The sequence below is a fragment of the Aplidium turbinatum genome, chromosome 3, assembly GCF_918807975.1.
Source record: "Aplidium turbinatum chromosome 3, kaAplTurb1.1, whole genome shotgun sequence".
NCBI lineage: Eukaryota > Metazoa > Chordata > Ascidiacea > Aplousobranchia > Polyclinidae > Aplidium > Aplidium turbinatum.
Window position 1 is genome coordinate 23871738 of NC_137474.1, and position 25986 is coordinate 23897723.

A 25986-nucleotide genomic window follows, 5' to 3' on the forward strand; every position below is an offset into this window, starting at 1 on the left:
CTCCGGAATCTGGTTCTTCAAAAAACATTTTGAGAGCTATTATAAAATTCTTTAATTCCAACACATCCAATCTAGATTTAACATACTTGAGAGCAATTGGTTGCGACGGAACAAATGTAAATACAGGCACAGAAAATGGAGCTGTTGCACTGTTGGAAAGATCGGTTAGCAGGCCATTACAGTGGTTAATTTGCCAACTTCATTGGAATGAATTGCCTTTAAGACATTTAATTCAAAAACCTGATGGGAAAACAAGTGGATCAGGTGGATTCACGGGAGAAATTGGCCATTCCAAGCATTGGGAAATTGCGAACAAGTTGCTGTTAACGTTAAATTTCGCGCAATTGTAACAGAAACTATTGAAGTGGATTTTGATGACCTAAGTACTGACCAAAAGTATCTATATGAAATCCAACGAGCAGTATCAAAAGCCACTGTGAATGATCCTGTATTTCAACGTAATCCTGGAACAATATGTCATTCACGCTGGCTGACGACAGCAAACAGAATTTTTCGTCTCTATGTGACGAAATCCAACCCATCTAGCACTTAAATTCTTTTGGTGGAATTTATTATGAAAGTATATACAGTATACACCAATGTGGTTCAAAATAAAATGCAATCCATCTGCTACACATGGTGCTAAGCACATGTACGAAACAATTATGAGAACACGCTGCCTGCCAATAGAAGTCAAACAAATCGTTCTTCCAGTGATGCAAAAAAATGGATAAAATGCCCATCTAGAAAGTGTTTTGTTATCCGTGGTTGCTGACGACAGTAAAATTATCCGGGAACTTGGATTGAGAAGAGTTTTGCGTGCCCGAAAACTGATTGCAAAACGAAATAGCATTGTGAGAGGTTTTAAAATTCCAATCATAAATTTTAACGCGACGGCATTTCATAAATTAATTGACTGGCAAAACGTTGATCTCACACCACCACCTTTGCTGCAAGATGTAACAGATGACGTAATATGCAAAGCAATCAGTCAAGGAACTCCACTACCGGTGCCAAGTGAGCTCTTCAAAATTCCCTGTCACACACAAGCAGTGGAAAGAATGATAAAGTTGGTAACGGCAGCATACAGCAAAGTTTGTGGTCAAGAAAACAGAGACGGTTTCATTAGAACAACGTTACTGAGCCGAAAGATAACGCCGAAATTTGACAATAAAAAGCAATTTAACATTTGAACAGAAAATTTAGCACTAGGCTACTGTGTTCAACATTGCTGTAGCCTAAGTTTTTGTTGATTTTGTTGAATGCGTTGATTGCGTTGTTGTTGAATTCGTTGATTGTGTTTTTGTTGAAAACCTTCCTTGTGATGTTGATTATAATTTCGCTGGTTTGAATCGCTTTCAGAAGCCTTGCTGTTTGCTATTGTAACCTTTAGTAACTGCTGTTGCTACTGTGTATTATCGTTCGTCAGGACATTACCGAAATATTCATTTGAAACATCATGTGTTAATAAGAAAAAGTTACTTTTACCTTAAAACAGCAACAGAAACATGTATTGTTTAAATTCTTTCATTTTTTTGTCAAAGCTTTCGTTGTGACAACCATGGCTTCGTCAGTTACGCAAATTCAATAGAAGACATCACTATATTCTACCAAATTAACCCAATTTCATTAAAAAATGACGCAACAGCTCCGGGCAGGTCTATAAAGAGAAATGCAATGACGTTTTGTGGTTATGTAACCACACACAAAAATGCGAAATTTTAAGCAAAAAGCAAAATTTTCAAAAGCTGTGAGGAAGCTGAAGGAATAGTTCAAATGACTCCAATTTTTTTTCTTAGGTTAATTAGATATATCTAAACAATATTGTATCTACCCAAACTAAAAATATTTTTGCAAAATATTTTTTTTATTTTTTAGAAAAATTGCGTTTTTGACCCTATTTTTCGATTTTTGAGCCCCATGAGGAGGCTAAAGACAATCTGTTACGAATCTCAAATTTTGTCATGAGCGTTTTCTCACTCATTGGCACCATTTCCCCACTACCCCGAGAGAATTAAAAAAAAAAGTTCAAAAACGAGCCACCTTACTATGGAGTGATATGTTTATAGAAACTACTTCCATGAGATATGGCTATGCCCCAAATGGCATCATAGGAATAACCTTGAAGCCGGATACGCTCAAGATCTGGGCATTGAGTCTTCATACATATAGTACTGTGGAGGCTGCTCTGGGCGAAATGCTTGGAAATTCTGGAGACCAGGGAAGTGGGCATAAGGAAGAAAAGAAGGCACGGATAAAGAATGACAACAAGGACCGAGAAGCCATAAGGACGAAGCTTCAAAATGTATGGATCCACTTGATCCCGAGAAACATCCAGAGGATCTAGTGAACATTGCAACTGGTCAACATGGAACCCCGGCAGTGAATGTGCGCAGGAGGCTGTGCAGAAAGGATTCAAACAGATGTGCAAATTTGGAGAGAATTTACCTGATGGTTTACATGAAACAATTCACAAGACCGTGACTACCATGGTGGCTACAAAGAAACATGTGAATGTGGGAGGTAGTAAAGCGTACGATATGAATGTCATCTACTCCAGGGTCATAGGCCAACAGGCTAGTGGGCTTGATGTTGACATAAAAGATGTCCTATCCTACGAAGTGGCCCCAGTACCAACGTCTATGTTTGACCCCACAGAAGAAATGAGAGCTGCAACATCAAAGTCTTCCTTAAAGCGACAGCTTCAGGTTGAGGTATCTGCTCGGACAACAGCAAGTGACACTTCAGTAGTTGTGATTGATGGTTCAGCCCTACTCTGGGTGATTTCTTGGCCTGCAGAGAGCACCACTACAGACTACGCAAACAACTTGAAACACGCCATTGCCAAGAGACTAAAAGTTGGGGACGTTCACTTAGTGTTCGATCAGTACTACGATTACAGTACTAAGAGTGTCACCAGAAGTGCTAGGGCCACTGGAGTTAGCCGAGTCCACGAGCTGCAGTTGAACACCAAGTCTCCACCTCAAAAGACTGTATTGACGGTGACCGAAAACAAGAAGCAGTTGATAAACCTGATTGTCAAACTTCTGATTGAAGACGAGTCATTCCATGAATACACCCAAACTCACAAGTTGATAGTGATTGTTGAGGACGTTGCTCCATTTGAGATCAGCCATGGTGGTGTAGTGATCAGAAGGGCGGACCTTTCAAGTAGTCATGAGGAAGCGGACAATATCATTGTCCAACATTTTCATTCTCTTGCTTCATTATTATCACGTTGGAAGCATGAAAAATCGTATCACCATGGAATCACCAATTAAGGAACGAACAGTCATTGACATTGGAAAAACCGTAGAGAAGCATGTGTCTTTTGTGAATGAACGCCTGCCAGCCCATGCTCTTACTGGGTGTGATACGGTAGCATGCTGCTATGGGGTTGGCAAAGGTACTTCATAGAAGGTTCTGAAAGATGGTCACTCACTGTCACTTTTAGGGGTCATTGATTCTCCCATAGAATCAGTGATTGCGCAGGCAACCACATTCATGTCAGCCTGTTACGGTCAATATACTACAAGCAAATCAATGTCCGAAGCAAGCTGGAAGATATGGGCATCCAAAACGGGTCGGGCCTCCGTGGTACCATCAAAGCTTTGTTCCCTTCCTCCTACAAGTGAGGCCTTTAAAGAGAATGTAAGAAGGGCCCATCACCAAGCCATTGTGTGGCGTTCACTGGAAGACAACAATCCGCCTAAACTTAATGCAGAAATGTACGGATGGGTGAAAGACTCGAAACTTAAAACGCTACAACCGGTCCTCCTTCCCGCAAATGTTGAACTCACCCCAGAAACTGTCATGATCAGATGTGGATGCAAGAGTGACAACCCCTGCAAAACGCTTTCTTGCAGCAGCACAAGGGATGGTTTGAAATGTGCAGCATTATGTGCGTGTTATGCTGCAGGTTTCAGCCAGACTCTTACTTAGCATTTTAATTCAATTGGACAACATCACAGATTTACGGACTAGGTGACTTAATGACGAGATGATAACCATAACTGACTGTCTAGTGACTGTGAGAGAGGCTTGTACATTACTAATGGTAACATTTGTGATAACTAACGGTTACATTTGTGAGTGATGTTATATGTTAGATGGTATTTCACAAGCAAAAGTCGCAGAAACAATGATTTTCTATAAGCATTCAGCAAATATATCAGCAGCCATTTTGGATTTTCCTGCGATGTAATTCATATGCAACTGTTTTAATCCCTTAAATGGATTCCTTGTCAACGAAACACACGGATAAACACCAAAATTATCATTCTATACCAAATACAAGTGAATTTGTTTGTTTTTGTTTGAATTTTGTAATATGGCAGCCCTATTGGCGGCATCATTGCATTTCTACATGATGCAATCCCCAACCAGTCAAATAAATAGTTTTAATGTATTCCTTGACCCCCAAAACATATGGTTAGACACCAAAATTATCATCCTAGGTGACATACTAACTGAGTTATAGGGAGTTATCTGAAACGGCAGCCATTTTGCACGCCATCTTGAATTTCTCAAAACGCTCAAGGGTGCGCGGAGTGCACCCGGCAGTTTCTGAAAGAGTAGACTCTAGGCTACCAAAATCAATAAAAAAAAAACTTTGCATAAAATTTCCAGGTTCAGTCGTACTTCTGCCGGACTACAAGGTGTCTTCTACATTTTCCCACAACTGTGTAGAGTGAAGAATTGCCAGGTCGTCCGCATAAGCGTATTTTGCGGAGACCGTAGTTGGCAGGTCGTGGGTGTAGATGTTGAAAATAAGTGGAGCCAGGATTAGGGATGGGCAAAATAGAATACCGAATATAGAATAACCGGTTGTGAAGCCTAACCGGTTTCAAAATCCATATGAAATCGAATAATTGAAACCGCTTTAACGATCGACTTTGTACCGCTCCGTCTGGTCGCAACGAATTCGCTGCAGCGAAAGTAAAATTGTTTATCGATTTAGTGCAGTGGTTCTCAACGGGGGCGGTAGGGGGCGTTTTGGTTTTTCAGGGGGGCCGTATGATTACTTCGGATTAAGGGGGGCATTTTGATTATTAGGGTGCATTCTGGTTGAACCCATCTACCGCCCAGCGTAACAATTTCGTCAAAGAGCTCGTATTGTCGTGGTAGCATTTCCTACTTCATACCTAGTGGAAAAGGGATTCAGCTGTGTTTTTCTGCTACATACCAACCCACTTGACATATCCATAAGAGGTGATCTTCCAATGTTTCTCACTGGCTTTACACCGGATGTGGAGAAACCGGCACTTTCTCACCAAACCCAAGGTTCACACTGACTACCAGTAGGCCTATAGTCCTACTGTTTTCATGCTCGCAAATATATATTTGCTTTTTATCAAATATAGTCACTAGTCTCTAAAACCCTTACAGCCTGTTTCACCCTAAAATGGAATCATCAAAAGGTCCTTATTCTAATAGAAATAGAATTCTATCTGAATAAGGACCTTCTGATGGTCCCCTTTTTAGGGTAAAACAGGCTGTAAGGGTTTTAGAGACTGGTAACTAGCCTATATTTGATGTAATTCGCTTTGCTTGGCTTTTTGCTTGGCATAGAGCACTTTTTGTAGTATTAATAGCATTTTTTGTTTTATATTCGCTTTTCATAATTAATCGTTGTTGTTGGGGGGGCGGTAAAATTTTGCCAATTCATAAAGGGGGCGTTGGGCCAAAAAAGATTGAGAAACACTGATTTAGTGCAATGCGGCATAAGAAAACGCACGAGTTTCGTTCGCAGACCTCGAAATTCACGACGGACATCAAGCCTTAAAGCAGCCGGCGGAGTGCTTGAATGACCGCCGGTGTTAGCTCCTCAGTCGGCCAATTTGGCCGCCAGTTTCTTCTAGCTAATTATTTAATTTTGCAATAGAATGATAGTGGATTAGCTGTCTAAAATATCTAGTATCAAAGAGTGACGCAGAATTAGGTCAGCGCGTCATAATCGCCACTGTTGTATTGTGCGGGAACATTTGCTATTGTATGGAAAATATCTAGCTGCGATCACCAGCTCTAAGTTTTGTTTGTAATTCCCAACGTTTATTTTAACAAAATGTTAATCTGAAGTGCTAATTTACATCGCCTGGCAATATTGTCGTTTTTATGTAGATTCAATGTTGTCGGACATTGAATCGTTGTTAAAAAGGAGAACTACCCAGACAACAAAATTCGTCATTTTTACCCTGATTTAACGACTGCAAACATAGAATCAATGTAAAAATGACGGATTTTGTTGTCTGGGTAGGTTAGTTGACATCCGAGGGGAAAACACGTGTCTTCAGAGTTGAGAAATGTTTCCCATGTGGGTTAATGACTTCATTTCATACCCTAAATGGTGACATCATAACGGAATAAATGGTCAGGTTTTATGAAAGGCGGTGTGTGTGTGAAATGAGGTACGTGTGTGGCACAAGTAGCACCTTTGAACCCTGGGCAGTCGCCATGGCTAAAACTTGTTAGAAATCCTGCTGCCTTGCAGGAAATACTTTTTTAAGTAAAGGCTAGGCCCACCGCCAATAACTGTGGTTAGCGTCAGGAAGGGCATCCGGCTGGAAAATCTATGCTCCAAAATATTATTTAAATGCAGCAAAAGCTAAAAATGGCCCCTAGTCCCCAGCAGCCCTTAGATGGGCAAGGGGTGCGAAGAATCTCTGGGTTCCGAGAAAACAAAAAAACATTGAAAAAAGATTATGGTGTTAGAATCGGATGCTGGAATGTGGGAAGTTTGTGTGGTAAAGGAACTGAAATATGTGAAGAACTAAGAAAAAGAAGGGTGGATATATGTGGCCTAGAGGAAGTAAGATGGAGGGGACAGTCAGCGCGATTTTTAGGTGCCAATGGGAGGAGATATAAGTTATGGTGGTCAGGAAATAACACAGGAATCGGTGGTGTTGGTTTCTTGGTAAAAGAGGAATTATGTGAGAAAGTAATAGAAGTTAGAAGAAGGAGTGACAGAGTGATGACAATGGTACTTGCTTTTGAAGAGGAGGTAGTGAGGCTAATCTGTGCATATGCACCTCAAAGTGGTAGGGATTACTTAGAAAAGGAAAGTTTTTATGATGTTTTGGCAGAGGAATGGGATTTACGGAGTTCAAAAGAGTTGGTATCTGGATTAGGAGATTTTAATGGGCATGTTGGAAAACAAGCAAATGGGTTCGAGGGCATTCATGGAGGGTATGGTTTTGGGGAGAGAAACATGGAAGGAGGAATGCTACTTGAATTTTGTGATGAAAGGAAACTTTGTATTGCCAACACATGGTTTAAAAAGAAAGAGAAAAGGAAGGTGACTTACAGCTCAGGAAGACATGAGTCGAAAATTGATTTTATTGTGGTTAGGCAGGAACAGAGAAAGTACTTGAAGAATGTGAAAGTAATTCCGTGGGAGTTGCAGCATAGACTAGTAGTAGGAGACTTAAATATGAAAAAAGTGAAGAAAATTGTGAAGAAAGAACGAGTTTTTGTGAGAAATGTGTGGAAACCGGAAGAAAAAGAAACGAGAATTAAGTTTGTGAAAAGAGCAAAAGAGCTGGTAAACATGAGTGCGCAGGACTTGTGGGCTTCATTTCAGAAAGGTGTCCTAGCAGCATGTGATGAAGTATGTGGGAAAAAGAAAGTGAGGAGGGATCGTGGAGACACATGGTGGTGGGATGAGGAGGTGAAGCATGCGATTTCACAGAAAAGAGATGCATACAAGCAGTGGCGCAAAAATGGGTCAGAAGAGAATAAAAAGAAGTATAAAAGTATGAAAAAGAAGGCAAAGAGGGTTGTTGCAAGAGCTATGAAGAATGGTGCTGAGGAGGAACTTAATAAAATGGGGGAAAGCCAAAACAAAGTATTCAGACTCATAAAGCAAATGAAAAAGGATGGGAAAGATATTGTAGGGGGAAGATGTATAAGGAGTGGAGATGGGAAGTTGCATTTCAGGCCGGAAAGCAGAGGAGAAGTGTGGAAGGAACATATGGAAAATGTTATGAATAAGGAGAATGTATGGAATCATATGACAGAGGTTGATCTGGTGGAGGGTCCAGTGGAAAAGGTTACTCGTGATGAAGTGGTGGAGGCAATGGGACAAATGAAACTGCATAAAGCAGCTGGTCCATCAGAAGTGAGCGTAGAGATGATAAAAGCAAGTGGAGAGTTGGGAATTGAAGTAATGCTACAACTTAGCCAAAGGGTATTAGATGGAGAGCGAATGCCGGAGGAGTGGAAGCATAGTATTGTTGTTCCACTGTTCAAGAGAAAAGGGGATGTGAGAAGTTGCAGTGCATATAGAGGTGTAAAACTACTAGAGCATGGAATGAAAATTGTAGAGCGAATACTAGAAAAGAGGTTGAGAACATTGGTGAAATTAAATGATATGCAGTTTGGATTTATGCCAGGAAAAGGTACAGTGGATGCTCTGTTTATATTAAGAATGCAGGAGGAATACCGAGAGAAGCAGAGAAAACTATATATGTGTTTCGTCGACTTAGAAAAGGCATTTGACAGAGTACCAAGGAAAGTGATGGAATGGGCAATGAAGAAAAGAGGTATACCGGAGGAATTAGTGAGAGCTGTGATGTCTATGTATGAGGATGCAAAAACAAAAGTGAGAGTTGGATCAAATTATTCAAACGAGTTTTCTGTGAAGGTTGGTGTACACCAGGGATCAGTTTTGTCACCTCTGATATTTGCTATTGTGGTTGACGTTGTAACTGAAGGAGTGAGGGAGGGCTTATTGAGTGAAATTTTGTATGCAGACGACCTGGTCTTGACAAGTAATAGTATGGAGGAAATGGAGAGAAAGTTTGAGAAATGGAAAGAAGCATTTGAAACCAAGGGTATGAAGGTGAATCTTGAAAAAACAAAAGTGATGGTGAGTGGAGCAGAAGGAACAGTTGTTGAGAGCAAAGTAGATCCCTGTGGAATATGTGGCAAGAGAGTGATGAGAAATTCAATGCAATGCAAGGAATGTGGAAAGTGGGTACATGCAAGATGTGCTAATGTCAAGAGAGCCGCAACAAGATTGGCGAAGTGTTTTGTTTGTGGGAAATGCAGTAAAGGAAGGAATGAAGTGGAAGGCCATGATGATGAGTTCTGCCATGGCATCGAAACAGTGACAGACTTCTGTTATCTGGGTGATCGGATAAATGGAAGTGGTGGATGTGAAGCAGCGGTGACAACAAGGGCAAGATTGAGCTGGGCAAAGTTCAGGGAATGTGGGGAAATGTTGTATGGCAGAAAATTTTCACTAAGGATGAAAGGAAAAGTATATCGGAGCTGTGTGCAGCCTGCAATGCTATATGGTAGCGAGACATGGGTATTGAGAGAGAGTGAACTGGCAATACTGAGAAGAACGAAAAGGTCAATGGTGAGAGCAATGTGTGGGGTGAAAACGAGAAGGGAAAAAAGGACTGAAGAATTGTTGGATATGCTAGAGATGAGACCATAGACCAACTGGCAAGGGCAAATGGAGTAAGATGGTATGGACATGTGATAAGAAGGGAGAAAGGAAGTTTTCTTAGAAAGGCACTAGATCTAAAGGTGGATGGGAAGAGGAAACGCGGTCGTCCAAGAAGAACGTGGAAACAACAAGTGAAGGATGAGTTTAAAAAAGTCGGACTGAAGGAGGAAGATGCAAGGGACAGGGTGAAATGGAAAAAGGGGATTAAGACAATTGCTGCGCGGAAACAATCGGCCACCCCCACTAGTGGGGAACAAACCGACGATGGATTATGATGATGATGATGATGGTATGCAGTTGAAACAATTTAGTGTCGTTGGATGGTCCCGCAATACCGGATTACAATCCCGATAAGGCCCGTTATTGCGTGGTACAACGATTCTACAGCAAGACGTCGCCCAGACTTCAACAACGCTACAGTGATCATTTTGGCATTGTTGCAAGTTTAATTCTATTTACGTGTGCTATTGTTATTTGTATTTTGGCCTCCAAGCACGCAGATTTGGCCGCCGAGAAGGAGCTCTCAGTAGGCCACGATGGCTGCCGGAAAAAAACACGAGTTTTAAGGCCTGGACATGTCCGCCATCACAGCATTGTGATGTCCGCGGGAAATACTATCTAGATCGGTCATATTTGTCCGCCAAGAAATAACGCAGAAACTAGCGCTACAAATCGTCATTGCATAACACAAACAATTGTTGCGAGAATATAATTTCCCACGCATTCTAGCGCTCATCTAGAAAAAGTTAATACTGTATCCCTTAGCTTCCATTCAAGCAGGAAAACTTTCGATTTTTACATTGCTTCAACGATTGATGACTTTGAATCAGCGTAACAAAGGTGAAGTCTTCGCTAAGAATCGATGGGAGTACCGGTGCTTCTACACTAATCATGCGCAGTCGCGCAACGTAGTTCAAGCCTTATGCGCACGTCTTTGAAGATCAATACTATTGAAGCTCTCATGCGCATATGCCTGGACGGCCCGGACTGCGCTGATTATAACCCCGAGCCTGCCGTGATCTTGTGGAATACTGATACTATTAGCAGCTACTGCCAGTGTTGTCAGATTGGGCGATTTATCTGCAATTGGGCTACTTTTAGTTGGGCTTGGCGCCAAAAAATGTTGGTTTGCGACTTGCGCTTTTTTGGGCTACTTTCAGTTTCTTATTTGGGGCGATACGGCGCTTCAATTTGGCAGAATTCTAAATTGTTTGGTAGTGAATTTTGAGTTGGCAGAGTTGAATAATTGGTAGAATCCGATAAACCTTTGAAAATGTTGGTAAAGTTTCGGTTTATTACGGAAAAAATGACGTTATTTTTTTGATTCGGAATGAGGATTGATTTTACCGTTGACCATTAACAGCTTTGACTTGTTACAGCAACGCTGTATTCATTTTCATCCGGGAAAACGGAAGGACTGACTGGCGAAAGCGAAATTGCACTTGTATCGAATATCGGAAATTATAGTTATGATCTTGGTTTGGTGCCATAATTTTTGAAGCATTTATTGGTGTCTAAGCTATAAATTAAAGTGGAAAAAATTGAATGTCAGTGGAGAAATTTACTGAATGTAAACTGGTCTTCCTTGTATGATGAAAAATAATAGATTGTTGTACTTTTTGTACTAAGGTGTACGAGTTTAGAAATGCTGCAGGGGAGTATAAATTTAGAGAAGTTGCTCAATTGACACTAGCAATGTATACCAATCAGCAATGCATTGGTTGAGCGAGCCTTTTTCGAGAGTTTCTGCAATCAAAACCAAACTGCGAAATCGTATGGGACCTCAGCTTTTGTCAGCGATTTTGTGGATCAGAACTTTGCTGCAACAATTGGAAAAATGCTGTTGGTCATATGATCACCGGTCATCAATGATGAAGTATGAAGCTCTATTTATGAATATGAATCTTCAGCAGTTGATGATAGAATTTTGTCGGGTCTTGGTTCTTGGTGCGGTACGGTAGTTCATCTGAGTTGACAGGCTTATGCTATGCGTTAGCAACTTAGCATCTACTATGGAACCATTTGTATCTTGAATTTGAAAATAGGAATTTGTATGAAGTCTGTATAGCATTGTCCTGTCTAAGTTTTTTTTTCTACTGAACAATGCTTGATTCAATATTGAACATTCTACTTCTTGTATGTTGTAACAGTGTATGCATTTTGTATCCATACAATCAGCATGATGGACAAAAATGTTGCTTTGTCCATGACTCCTGGGGGCATGCCCCAAAACCCTCCTAGAAAGTTTGCGCCTTTGTCGCTCAACCGTCGACGTCGCGACGGTAAATTGGGCTACTTTTAAATTGCTTTGGCGCATTTTTGGGCTCTTTTTTTAAAAAAATCCTGGCAACACTGGCTACTGCTACAGGGCACTTTGAGTCTTCAAGCGCACGTCGTTGGTCTGATGAAAGCCTTTGAGAGTAACTTCCCTGAAGTTTTAAAAAGCCTTCTAAACCGTAGTTATAGTTCTCAAATGGTGAAAAATTATCAAGATAAAGTGATTAAACATGACGATCGACGTTAAAAGTGGTGTGTCCAACGTGAGACTTAATTTGTCCGCCGAGATAGCTGCTTAGACCGGACACGTTTGTATGCGGTCAACAAAAGAAATCTTTCATCTGCTTCTTCAGAGAGATGTTTTTCAAGTGCACGTTTAACTGCCACCAAGTTGAGATCCCGTTTGACTGGTGAACATTTAGAAAGCCTAAATTTGTTACACTGCAATTTTAAGCAATTTTTGTGATGTTCATTGTCTTTATAAACTCATAAAAATCATTAAAATGTGTCAATGGTAAAAACTATCAATTATTCTAGAATAGATATCTGTATTCTATATTCGGTTTCAGTATTCTAGAATATTCTAGAATAGCTAAATATTCTATTTTGCCCATCCCTAGCCAGGATCGATCCCTGTGGGACGCCGTTTTTCAGGCGTCTCAGTCTGCTTCGCCGTAAGTTGCCGGTGGTGAGGGTGAAGCTTCGATTCCTGACAAGTTCCATAATCATATGAACCATATGTCAGTCAGGAAGCAGGCGAAGCAGCTTGCAAGTAAGACCGCGATGCCATACAGTGTCATAGGCAGCTGTAAAATCTAGAAAGACAGCGCAGGCCTTCTTTTTTGCCTCAAAGCAATCCTCGATGTCTTCGGTTAAGAGTGTGACCTGATCTACGGTGGATTTTTTGCGCCGAGGCCCAGCTTGCTCTTTTGGAAGGAGCGGGTCGATGATTGGGTTGACGCAGGCATAGATCCGTCTTTCGACGATCTTGAAAGGAACACAGAGGAGGGATATCGGACGATAACTCTTTGGGTCCTTTGGTGGCTTGTGAGGCTTAGGGATCGCAACTTCTAAAGCTCTTCTCCAGATTTTTAGGATTGTGAGGTGGTGCAGGCAGGAAGAGAGGAATCTACGTAACCAGGACTTTAGGGCATGGCCAGCATGGAGCACAAGCTCAGGGCAGATCTTATCCGGCCCTGGAGACTTGTGTGGTTTCACTAGGCAGAGGATGGTGGCAAAGTCCTCTGGAGTGAAATCTCCAGAGATTGTTTCTTCTTGTGGTGTTACCACTCGCCACAGGGCAGACACTTCCTTGGCGACAAGGCAGATACAGGGTTATGCCGAGGTAAGTAGTTTCGGCACAGTAGGGCAGGCGTTCCCCATCAATGTTGATGTTTATCTCACGCTGTGCCTCCCGGTTGTTACGGTGGAAGGCCGGATTGCATTACTGAAATCTTGTGAGTTGTTAACTAATTCCGGTGGGTGTTCCAAATTTTTTAAACGGACAGTAGTGCTGCTATAACTACCGGTACTGCTTTTGTAAATGACTACTTGTTTAATGTCTAGCATGTTAGAACACAGAACCATGCTGCCACAAAACAAACAAACACAAGACATGAATTTATTTAACAAACAAAATTAATTTCATTCTGTATTATGTCATGCTAGACAAGTAGTCATTACCTGATCAAGTCCTAAAGCATAAGAATCAATGCGAAGTGTCACCTGAAACACTTTATCTAAGTTTAGTTTTAGTCATACTGTTAGCAATAATTAATCAATAATTTACAATTGGCATCTCACTTCCAGGTCAGCACAAAACAGTGCAGCCCCTCTGGACATGCTAGTGATCAACTGGAAAGTAGAAAGGTCATAAACCGAAACCACATTGTCCGATAGACTAATCAGTATCTTTAAGGTAAACGAGGCATACAACTGCAGAATAGGCCTCTTGGAAAAGGAACGATTAGACTTTTCCAATGTCACATCTGGCTTGTTTGATCCAAGGTTGCACTTGACCTGTTCAAATAATATTAATCGATTGAAATGAATGCAAAGTTTAAACATGTATTATATTAATTATCACACATATAAACCAGGGTTGTCGGTATTTTACCCGACTCAAAAAACCCGAGTGTTTTTTTTTTAAAAAACCCACTTAAAACAACCAAAAAAAACCAGAGCATCATATTTGTCCAATTTTTAACAGAAAATTGAAAAAATGAACCAAAGTACTACAAGGTACTTAAAGGGCGGGGAAACTCAAATTCACTTTTTGCGAGTTTTTTGTTTCAGCGTGATGTCATTGTGTACAACATGCGTTTTAGCAAAAAAAAAATCCAAATTTTGTTTCCCTCGTCTCGCTAAGGCCGCTTTTGTTTGATACCCGTTTGCGAGGTCTCGCGCGCATCAAGCTGTGATTCTGTTCGCTGTGACGTCACAAGGTACATATAGTTGTGGCCAAAACTTTAAGACCAGACTTGATTTATGACAATTTTTGCATTACTTCAAAATACTGCATCATATATTATTTCAGTTGCATCATCTTTATGCATCATCTTATATCTGATGCAGTATTTTGAAGTAATGCAAAATCGTCATAAATCAAGTCTGGTCTTAAACTTTTGGCCACAACTATATGTACCTTGTGACGTCACAGCGAACAGAATCACAGCTTGATGCGCAACGAGACCTCGCAAACGGGTATCAAACAAAAGCGGCCCTAGCGAGACGAGGGCGACAAAATTTGGATTTTTTTATTGCTAAAACGCATGTTGTACACAATGACATCACGCTGAAACAAAAAACTCGCAAAGTTAATTTGGGTTTCCCCGCCCTTTAAAACAAACTTCAAATTAGAACTTAAGGATGTGATTGTGAAGGAAATTTCCAAGAATAAATTGAAAACACAGTGGATATTTCTGTACACAAAAATCAAGTAATGCCACTTTGTACTACACTAAAACTCATTTATGCAAGAAGGCCTCATAGTTAAACAGCCCTAGTGCATTATTTTATTGAGTTATGCCAGCATGTACTGTAAGTGAGTAAAAAGTAGTATTTGAGGTGAAATAAGCATAAATCTACCTTTTTTGCATCTTTTTTAAATAAAACCCAAAAAAACCCGGGTTTTTAAAAAAAAAAACATGCAGGTTGGGCTTTTTTAAAAAAACCCGGTTTTTTCTCAACCCTGATATAAACCAATTAACAAGCATTGTACAAATAACACTTGCCTTAACAATACCAAAATAGCAGTGATAGCTGATTAATTCACAAAAACGCTGATACCAGACCATTCAACTTATTCAACATTAAAACACATGAACAACTTGTTTATAAGAAATCTTGGCTATGGATTTTTGCCATGTCAATAGTTATTGGGATAGTCTGGCTTTCAACTGGTAGGTAATCGATGAGATGTTCCAAGTCTCAGTCAAATTGAATGTTGAAGAGCATCCCATTGTATTCCAGACATTGTTTTTCCTTTGCTTCTTGGTTATTACCATTTCACCTACATCATTCCTTTGTCTCCAACAACATCATTTTTCTTTTTACATCTGTTTCACAAGTCCACACACACGCCTGATGATTCAGCATCAACATTAGCATAAATGTTCCCATCCGTTTCATAGCGAGCATGATGAACTAGTCTTGATGTTCGTTTATCAAACTCCGCATGGTCTCATTTTTTCTCTTATGTACCCTTCCCAGACTTCTATGCCCTACATGTCAGCTGTATTGCCGAGTGGTGAGAAATCTTCAGTCGGAAGGATAAACTTATGCCTTGCCTTAGATGATATTTCATCAACATATCGCAAATAAAAAGCTATTGGTACAGTGCAACTTCTTTGCCAGGAATTACCTTCACATCTCTGACAAGTTTGTGTAAGGATTTATAAAATAAGATAAAATTAATTTGTGTAGCTGCAGTTCCAGATTTGTAAATTAGTACCGGTATATGACTGTTGCATTTTTTAAAGCAAGTGTTGCCAACAAGTACATAAAAAGTAAGCGCATACTTGAGAATCCTTTCACTTTTTGTATCAGGTTCTGGATTACCTTACTCTAAAACCTAAGCCTCTAAGATTACTCTAAAACCTAAGCCTCTAAGCCCCTGATGGCCATTGCAGATATTGCCTAGGTTTTTGTGGTCATTGACCAAATTTTTTACCAAAATGTCAGAAAAAAATTCGGTTTTGCAATGTTCAAATGATAGTCAATTTTTATACAAAAAATGCACTCTGGTCATAGTTTTCTTGATCGAGCAGTTGCTTTGAAGCAGATGTAGTCACTAGTAAGGTGATTTGAAACAAAAATATTTCAAAACTTTGAATACAGATGAAATCGGTTAATCGTATCACCTATTCACCAGACCTTTTGATACGATTATACGATTGATTCGTTTAACCAATTTGCTAAAAAAAAGGTTTATTGTGAATGGGTGTAATTATTGAAAAGACGTCTGTGCTGACTAGGCTGCAACGCACATTGCAACTGATACTTCCTACAACTGTTTACAATTCTGGTTAAACTTTAAAGAGTTCTGGAAGTTAAAGAATTTTCCCCAAACAAGGTTCCATTTTTTATTAGGGTTGCCAAATAATGAATGTTATGTATCCTCAATTTAGCAAAATTAAAAAAAACTTTAATGTCATTGGGAAAATCATTAGATCGTTTCATGAAGATGCTAAATTAAATTTGGAGGTACACTACAGTCAAACTTACACTTTTACCGATATGCCAACCGATATGTCGACCCACGATTTAAGTTCATTTTGTTTGATAAAGAGAGGATCACCAACATGTCCAAAAACACATTTAAAACTGCATCACAATGTGGAAGGACATCGATCGAACAAATATAGCAAAGTTCAGGAAACGGAAACAATTGCTGCAGGGTGGGGATTTTTAGAAGAGAAAAAAAAAATGCTTGTTCAGAAAAAGTGCCAGCAGGCGATTTCAAAAGCAAATTACAATGCTTGTGGAAACGCGAGTGGAATACACGAAACACAAAGTCGATTGTCAGCCTTATTTTTTCTAAAATAACCAATCAGTGTAAAATAAATTTTATTTAAAGTCTGATCTATGATGTAATAATGACAGTCTGAGCTTTCATGAGGTCATTTCCTCATTTTCTAAAAAAAATGTGAAGTAATAAAAATTCCTTAGAACTAAGCAATAAGCATAATACACAAGGCAAAGCCAAAGTCTCTCACTTGCCGACAAAAAAATATTGCTGATAAAAGTTTTGCAATAATTTTGAACATTGACCTATAAAAAACTGAAAACTACGGTAATTCTAAAGTTACTTGGGAAGCAGTGCATTTAAATACAACTGCAAATATACTTCAAGGATTTGTTTACGTTGTTCTTACCTGAGTGCAGGGCTGCAATTTTTGCCTTTTTCGGTGACGAGGTCACTCGACACGCGCCATCACTATTTGACAAACGCCGCGCCTTACGGAAAAAAAAAAAATGGAAAACAAAAAGGAAAAAAAACTGAGAGAGGACTAAACGTCGTCAGGTCGAGGAACAATCGGACAATCGGGGGGGGGGGGCATCACGTGATGCAATCATAAGAGTGCTGACTTACGTAAACTTTCTTGCGCCAGGTACTTCAAAGCAAGGTCTAAAAGCGACGCTTCACACGAGAAACTCCCAAGGCGTCAGCGCCGTCATTTTGAACACTGCAAGAGAATGCTTTGATCGAAGTTCCAACGCCTGGCATCAAACATTTCGCAACACACTTTTCGTGCTATTCGACACAATGGGTTTCTTTTATAGATGAAATAACCTAGGCTACGTTAAGTTGTCAACGTCTATGCCAGTTTGTATTTCGCCGTTTGAGCCAATTAACAATATTGCTCTGGTAAAATGACTGTTGGATACTTGCTATGAAAGTTTTTCACATGTAGAAAACAGCCTAGTTTCCGACCAGATGTTCAGAAATACAGATGAAAAAAGCCGCTATTTTTATGGAAAGAAGTTCTCTTTCAGAACATTTTGAACACTGTGGGAAAATGCTTTGATCGAAGTTCTAACGCCTGCCATCAAACATTTCGCCACACACGTTTCGTGCTATTCGACACAACCGGTTTCTTTTATAGATAAAATAACCGAAGTAGGCTACTTTTAGTTGTCAACGTGTTTGCATTTATGTCTGACTCATGCACTTGTTGTTCCAAGATTGCAGAAATGTTTTGCAATGTGAATAAAGAATAGTAGACAGATAAACACGGTTGCAACTCGACTTCCTTCCACTAAAAGAGTTTCTGTGATTACGTAATAGGCAATTTTACACATTTACAAAAGCACACAACCCAGCTACCAAACCCGTCGTTTTTACATTGATTCAACGTCTGCAGACGTTGAGTCACAATGCATGACATGTATAAACAAGTTTGCTGGATGGGAAGTCTGGACATCTGCAGGTAATTTGTCTCGCACCAGGCGAGATGCCATCCTTTGAAAGATTAAAACAATGATGGATTTATGTAGCCAGTGCATGATGATGAAAACAAATTTAAGATTTCCTTTCTGTTATATAACTTAAAGCAGGCGATTGATACAGGAGAAAATAATCGCAGAAGCACACAATAAAAGAACACAATAAAGCCTACTTATTACGCAAGTTTTTTACATCAAGAAAATAGCCTAGTTTCCGACCAGATGTTCAGAATCAGAAACACAGATAAGAAAGGTCGCTATATTAAGAGTTCGCTTCTAGAAGAATAGTAGGTAGTCACTGGGAGTGGACAAGGCAAGGTAATAGGCAAGTTGTAAAAACAGCATAGCTTTGCCCAATGCCCAACTACAGATAGGATAGTCTTCAGTTAGTCAGTATCCTATAATGACTAAAAAACGAAAGAATCCTCCGACAACACGGATTATAAAAGCTTCGGTCGGTCTTACCGAGAAGCGATTAAGGTTCAGCAAACAGCGAGTGAAGTGCGGGATCTGTTTGAAGGAGCTATCGAGAGAAGCATTGCCACGTCACTTTGGAACTTATCATTTAGGTAAACTTCCGGCTAATAGCGTTTAGTAGCAAAGCATTCTCAATTTTGAACATGTTTAATTTAATAGTGGTAAGCAAAAGCATGCTTAGTAAAATGCGCCTATTACGTTTTCACTTTTCAACAATAAAATTTTATAGATAAACCCGTTCAAGTGCACAAGAAACAACGCATCGATAGCCTACATTCTTTTCTCGACGAGACAGTGATGACGTTTCTGAGTTTGCACAAGCAGTTCGGTTGGTGAGCTACCATCTGCAAATACAAGGTCAGGCCCTGGCGATAGCACGGCTTCACTAGATGTTCAAGCTCATCAGGAAGTTGAAACAACCTCTCATGTTGAAGTACCACCAACAATCGAAAGATCAGGGTTTCGGTCTAAAGTTGCAATGTTGTACGAATGGGCTTGTTTGCCATCTCGGCACACCTTAAATGCTGTAACATTACGCCATTGTTTTGTATTATCGTAGTATTGTTGCGTTTTCTTTTATCTGCAGTTCATTTTTCGCTATATCTTTGCTGTGTTTCTTGGTAACTTGCATATTTCGCTCCTAACTGTGTTTGCGTGCGGGTACGTGCCTAACCATTTACGTACCAAGCGAGACTAAAGAGATGCCAAAGAAAAAATTCTCACAGTAGGCTACGCTAGGTGTATAGCCTAAGGGATTTTTTATTTTGCGATCCTCAGTTTTGCGTTTACTACAGTTCTCCATGGAGCAAAACAAATAATATACATGTCCGGTAGGTACATAACTTAGCGCTTGACACTCCTTTGCAATCACTCAACCAGCGTGCGATTGAAAACTTAAGTAAGAGACTCTGATACCACACAACTTGTGTGGTAATACGCATAAAATCTGACTCTTATGACGTCATATTACTATTCGACAAACAAACGCAGAATTTTTGGTCGTTCGACAAGAAAGAAAAAATCGCAGCCCTGCCTGAATGAACACAGAAACACGATAAGAATTAAACATGACAATAATTTTTAAAAATGGCAGCCAGGCGTAAGAGTTTGGCCGCTAGTAAAAAGCTCTGGTAGGCCATCCTTGGTTGCCGAAAAAATAAAGGGGCTTAGAAGCCTGAAGACCACCATGCACTTTTCTAAAACTGCTCCACTGCTACAAACATGGCCATTCCCAGTCTACATGGGAAATTAATCCATCAGATGCAGGGATTTTGATGGTCATAGTACGTAGTTAGTCATAAAAATAATCTTTCTGCACATCACTGAGACCACTTTGAGGAACTTAGACAGCCCCCCAGAGTCCAGACATCATACTAAGTGCACACTCGCCAACTATCAGCTTCACTAAGATAATCCTGCCAACACACACTGCACATCAAACACACATTCAATTTCTCCACCACAAACACTCCAACCCCAGCCGTGCCATGGTCATTTTGAGACGAGAAAAGTTTGTAGATGGAATCCTTCCCTTTCACAGTATGGCGCTGAATAGCTTGTCTCTTGCATGCAGCATGCATCTATTCTTCTACAAGTGAATGTCTCCACCACCTTGCATATTCTTTTTCTTAATGTATTCACGTTGAGACTGCATATCCTAAACGCTTGCAGATGCTTGATGAGAGAGGGACCAAGTATATCTCTATTACTGTGATTTTCTGCAATAACATTTGGTTTGGAAACATGTTTTTTGCTTATCCTGGCTGCCATCGCAACTCACATCTTTAGGACATCTTGAGTTTTCCTGAGAGTTTATATGTAGCCAAGAACTATTCTCAGACGCTCTAATACAGACAGCCTTCTCCCGACAGCCGACAGATAAAGGATTTTGGATCTTTCTGGTTATACTGCACCATAAACTCGCAGTCCTCTTGCCTGTTAACATTACCCAGGTGCTAACATGAGGAGGTACAGGCTCGGACTGGGAGCTTCGTCTTTTTGTAAACCTTTTAATACTACCAGGCTACATGGGCTCACTTAACACTTAAGTAAACAATCCATTTCATTACACAAAAATCCAAGTAGTATCGAAATTAACCAAATTTATCTGTTTACTTTGGTGAGGCACATCATCAACCAGCACAATGGCCTGATGGTTTGTATGCTCGCTGGATGGTTTCAGTGGTTTAATTGCCCGTCGAAGGCCACATACTATGCTGTTTACATCAACACGCATATTCGGCAATCTTAAGCTGTTTGTGTTAAAATACTTTTTCCGGTAGCTTTGTGCATCTACTTTGAAACACAAAGATTTTAATTTTAGCAAAATATTTTCCAAACAGTTAAAATTTCTTTAAAACAATTGCTCGAGTAAAAAAATGACTCAAGTGTTTTTGATATAAAAAATCTTTGTGTTTGTCTTTGTAAATTTTGTTCCTGAATATGCAAAAGTTTGCATAGGAACAAAAAATATCATCCACTTACAAGATATAGTGATAATATAGCTGTGTAGCCGGGTGGGGAGAATGTCATGATAGACGTCGGTTCAACACCGCCCCAAAATAAGCAGCGGTGCCTCATATATCATCATTCCGTTGGTTTTTGTTTGGTTTTGAACTTTCTATCTTTCATACTTGGACGCTTTCAATCTTTTATACTCGGACTGACAAAGCCTTTGATAAGTTATTCCTGGTAGTTTCATATACCTGTAGAGACTTTTGATGCAGAGGTCGTTTACGAGACTGGTACAAGTTTCCGACTGTTGAAATGCTGTTGCCGAGGAATTATTTCATCCATTAGGAGCCTGTTGTATGGAGGGCAGTTCTGAAATGCGTTGCTCAAGCGCACAACTCTAGAGCCAAACCAGCGCCAAGTAATCTTGAACCTGGCGCTTAACCACGGAAGCTTGCGGATTACATGTCCGTCGCTGCTTTCTGTTGTGTTGCATTTGTGGTGTAGAGTGACTGTGTGCTATCGCAAAGAGCCAAAAATATTATTATTGCTACAATACATTTAAAACAACAACTGTGAATTACAACTATTTATTACTTAGGGATGGGGAATTCAGAGGACCGAATCTAGAAGGATTCGGTTCTTAAATTATCCGAATCCAAAATGGCAATAAAACCTGGTAATAAGATTCGGTTTTTTAAAGATATGCATAAGTCTTTCAACTTTGCAAACTGTCAACTTGAGACACTGAACTGAAAAAAAGTAAAAGTGTGGTTTACTCACTTTTTTCTTTCCACTGACACCATCTGCACTTTCAAAAACTTTTTACACACACGGCGCATGGATCTCTTTTCCTTAGGTCACTCGCTCCCATGAGCAATTAAAAAACTAAGCGCGATTTTTTCTTCATTTATTTCATTCATTTAAATGCTTTTTTTCAATCCACGTACGTATGCGACAGCTTGACTGGTGGCGTAACAACATTGAGCAGATGCCACTGCTAAAGGAGTTGGCTCAAAAATATTTCGGTATACCTACCACATCAGCATCTTCCGAGCGACGCTTTTCCCGTGCGGGCTTGATGGCAACTAAGCTGCGCTCTCGTTTGACTGGCAGTCATTTAGAATGCCTTAATGTGTTGCACTGCAACAAACATCTACTTTGATTGTGCCGCTTTTGTGTCCAAAATTGCAAATAAACATTGCATGAATTTTTTTACTTTTTGCGTTGCTGGAGCCTGGAAATTAATAGGATTCGGTATTCTGGATTCGATTTAGTATTCTGGAATAGTGAATTATTCTGATATGCCCAATACCCATCACTATTATCACTACTCTATTTATTTAGAGTGTCACGATTTCTTTCTATCTCTTACCAGGAAAAAAACTTGGAAAGGTTCAATGACGTAGTTTAATGGGTCAAACCGAAAAGCAGTCAATTAAATGTCGAATGGTTCTACTAGTGAAATGATAATCTAACTTCTTGAAGAACTTTAACGAACGGCTTCTCAAATAACTCTAATTTCGAACACAATTTATATCAGCACCAATTCTCATCTACTTGTATTCGATTACTTCAACTCTCAATCAACAATAATTTCTGCACCAACTACCAATCCACAACCCATAACACAACTCTCATAATCAACTCATAATAATCATCATCAATAATAATCACGCAAATTACACCACTATTTATAGAAGGTTGTTTCGATCTAGTAACATCGAGAAGGTTACGTAATGTCACATTGTTCTGTCAAGTTGCAATAAATGTCAACAAGCAGAAGCTTAAAGAAGACTCTAGATCTGCAGGTAGCAATTGAATGACCTAGAATACAGGTTACATAATTCAGATTTCGTAATCAGAGGTTACTTCAGGATAATGACCGATGATAACCTATAGCATAAGAATTTTACAATCAAAACAGCACGCTCGATCAAGATACAAGCAGCCCGTCGCAAGACCTCGCACATTGATTGTGACATATAGATATGCTAATTCATCATCATCATCATAATCTATCGTCGGTTTGTTCCCCACTAGGTTTGTGGCCGATTGTTTGCGCGCAGCAATTGTTTTTATCCCTTTTCTCCATTTCACCCTGTCCCTTGCATCTTCCTCCTTCAGTCCGATTTTTTTAAATTCATCCTTTACTTGTTGTTTCCACGTTCTTCTTGGACGACCGCGTTTCCTCTTCTCATCCACCTTTAGATCTAGTGCCTTTCTAAGAAAACTTCCTTCCTCCCTTCTTATCACATGTCCATACCATCTTACTCCATTTGCCCTTGCCATTTGGTCTATGGTCTCTCTCATCTCTAGCATATCCAACAATTCTTCAGTCCTTTTTTCCCTTCTCGTTTTCACCCCACACATTGCTCTCACCATTGACCTTTTCGTTCTTCTCAGGATTGCCAGTTCACTCTCTCTCAATACCCATGTCTCGCTACCATATAGCATTGCAGGCCGCACACAGCTCCGATATACTTTTCCTTTCATCCTCAGTGAAAATTTTCTGCCATACAACATTTCCCCACATTCCCTGAACTTTGCCCAGCTCAATCTTGCCCTTGTTGTCACCGCTGCTTCACATCCACCACTTCCATCCATCCGATCACCCAGATAACAGAAGTCTGTCACTGTTTCGATGCCATGGCAGAACTCATCATCATGGCCTTCCACTTCATTCCTTCCTTTACTGCATTTCCCACAAACAAAACACTTCGCCAATCTTGTTGCGGCTCTCTTGACATTAGCACATCTTGCATGTACCCACTTTCCACATTCCTTGCATTGCATTGAATTTCTCATCACTCTCTTGCCACATATTCCACAGGGATCTACTTTGCTCTCAACAACTGTTCCTTCTGCTCCACTCACCATCACTTTTGTTTTTTCAAGATTCACCTTCATACCCTTGGTTTCAAATGCTTCTTTCCATTTCTCAAACTTTCTCTCCAGTCCCTCCATACTATTACTTGTCAAGACCAGGTCGTCTGCATACAAAATTTCACTTTCAATTTTCAATTTCAATTTTCAATTTCAATTTCAATTCACATTTCAATTTCAATTTACAAAATTTCACTCAAAAAGCCCTCCCTCACTCCTTCAGTTACAATGTCAACCACAATAGCAAATATCAGAGGTGACAAAACTGATCCTTGGTGTACACCAACCTTCACAAAAAACTCGTACCTAATTGCCATCACAATACTATTAGTGGTAAATAACCTATTCAAGAACAATCATGCTCTTGACAAACTTAAACGTATTGTACAAATTTGCAGTTGTTTTTAACGTGCTTAGTTATGTAATAAGTTATAGCAGCCATAAGCAGAAAAAATGTTTCGAAGATGGTTTTCGAAAGAAATAGATGTAGCTGGCTGAGACTTGTCGATCAAAACTATAAATTTCTAACTTCTCTACTTATTTCTCATATTTCTACATCATAATATCTTTCACCATGAATAAACAGGTCATGAAATGCAACTACAAACATACTCATAAGGGTCATTCCATGTTAATTTGCATGATGTGTGTAATCTAATGTTTCAGAATTTCTTTGTTTTCATGTTGTATTAGCCTTGCAAAAAAAAAAAATTTGGTATCTTATAGTTCTTGAGATATAACTGGGTTAAAAATTGGCCACTAGGTGGAGATTTGCTGTGAAAGCGCTCATTTATTTGTTCACTGACGAATGCATAATTTGTATCTCCATAACAACTCGAAATATGTTTACAAAAATTGGTTTTTGGGTATTTTCAGGGTCAAGAAATCCAAACCTTTTGTCTAAATATCAAAAAAGCAACTACTGTATTTCTTAAAGAAAACTAATATTAAAAAAATTAACAGTTTTTTTAAGTTTTGAACTTTGACCTCATTGTTTGAGCTGTTGACGCAAAGTTACAAACTAATTTTATCTTCTATAATTTTTATACTTTGCATTGACTTAGGTTTGGTATTTTTTTTTTAAGCTTCACAAAAAATTGTGGCAGAAGGTTAACTTGGTGGTTTTGTAGCAACATAGCAAAAAAAAAATTATAGTGGACAAAGCAATTGTTGGGGAAGACGTTAGTGCAATGGTATCAAGACATTGTAAAGGTAATAAAATATGTTTTTTGAGGTCAGATGATTTCATTGGGGTGGCAATTGTTCCCCCCGTGGCTGCGTCCCTGGGTATTTGTATTTTGTTGATATTGCACAACTATGATTGATGGCAATTAGCAGCAACAATGAAGTGTAACAATGAAGCTTTTCACCACCTCTATGCTATTTTGAATTATGATAGTGGTCAGTTATTGCCAGATTTTCCTTGAAGCATAATTTCATTGGAAATTCAATGTGCTTGTTCTATAAACATCAAAGCAGTTGGACTGAGAGGTAAACATGCATCGGATGTGCTTTCAGCAGAATTCACTAAAATCGGTAACCAATAAGAATCCCCCAACCCTAATCCCAACCCCTACCCCCAACCCCTAACTCCAACTCCTAACCCCAACTCCTAACCTCTAACCCAGTGGTTCTCAACCTTTTTGACTCACGGACTATTCTCAAGCTCGCCTATATATCCGCGGACTCAAGCTATATATTAACGAAAAATAGTTTTTTTGATTTCTATCCAAGAGAGTTTAATACGGTATTAACGAAAAAAGCAAGCACTGTTTATCACTCAACACACACTCAATGAGAGCCTTGTCCTTGAACTTGCTTGACAAGTTTATCGAATTCCGGAATTATGGTTGTCAGTGCACATCTAATGTCATCTTCCGGTTGAAGTTTATTGCGATAGTTCGTTTTGATCATCGTCAGAGTTGAAAAGCCAGATTCACACAGGTATGTGGTTGGAAATGGCAAAAGAGCTGTTGCAGCTTGCTTGCAAAGAT

General features: G+C 39.6%; 1 protein-coding gene across 4 annotated transcripts in view; it reads right to left on the reverse strand.

The window, feature by feature from the left end:
* The window catches only part of LOC145767516 (vam6/Vps39-like protein), a 178973-nt gene that overhangs the window by 130105 nt on the left and 22882 nt on the right, over window positions 1–25986 (reverse strand). For all 4 annotated transcript variants that reach the window (XM_082579352.1, XM_082579353.1, XM_082579351.1 and 1 more), the window contains exon 3: window positions 13535–13750. In XM_082579352.1, the coding sequence (XP_082435478.1) occupies window positions 13535–13750 (216 nt within the window). The remainder of the gene's footprint in view (window positions 1–13534; window positions 13751–25986) is intronic.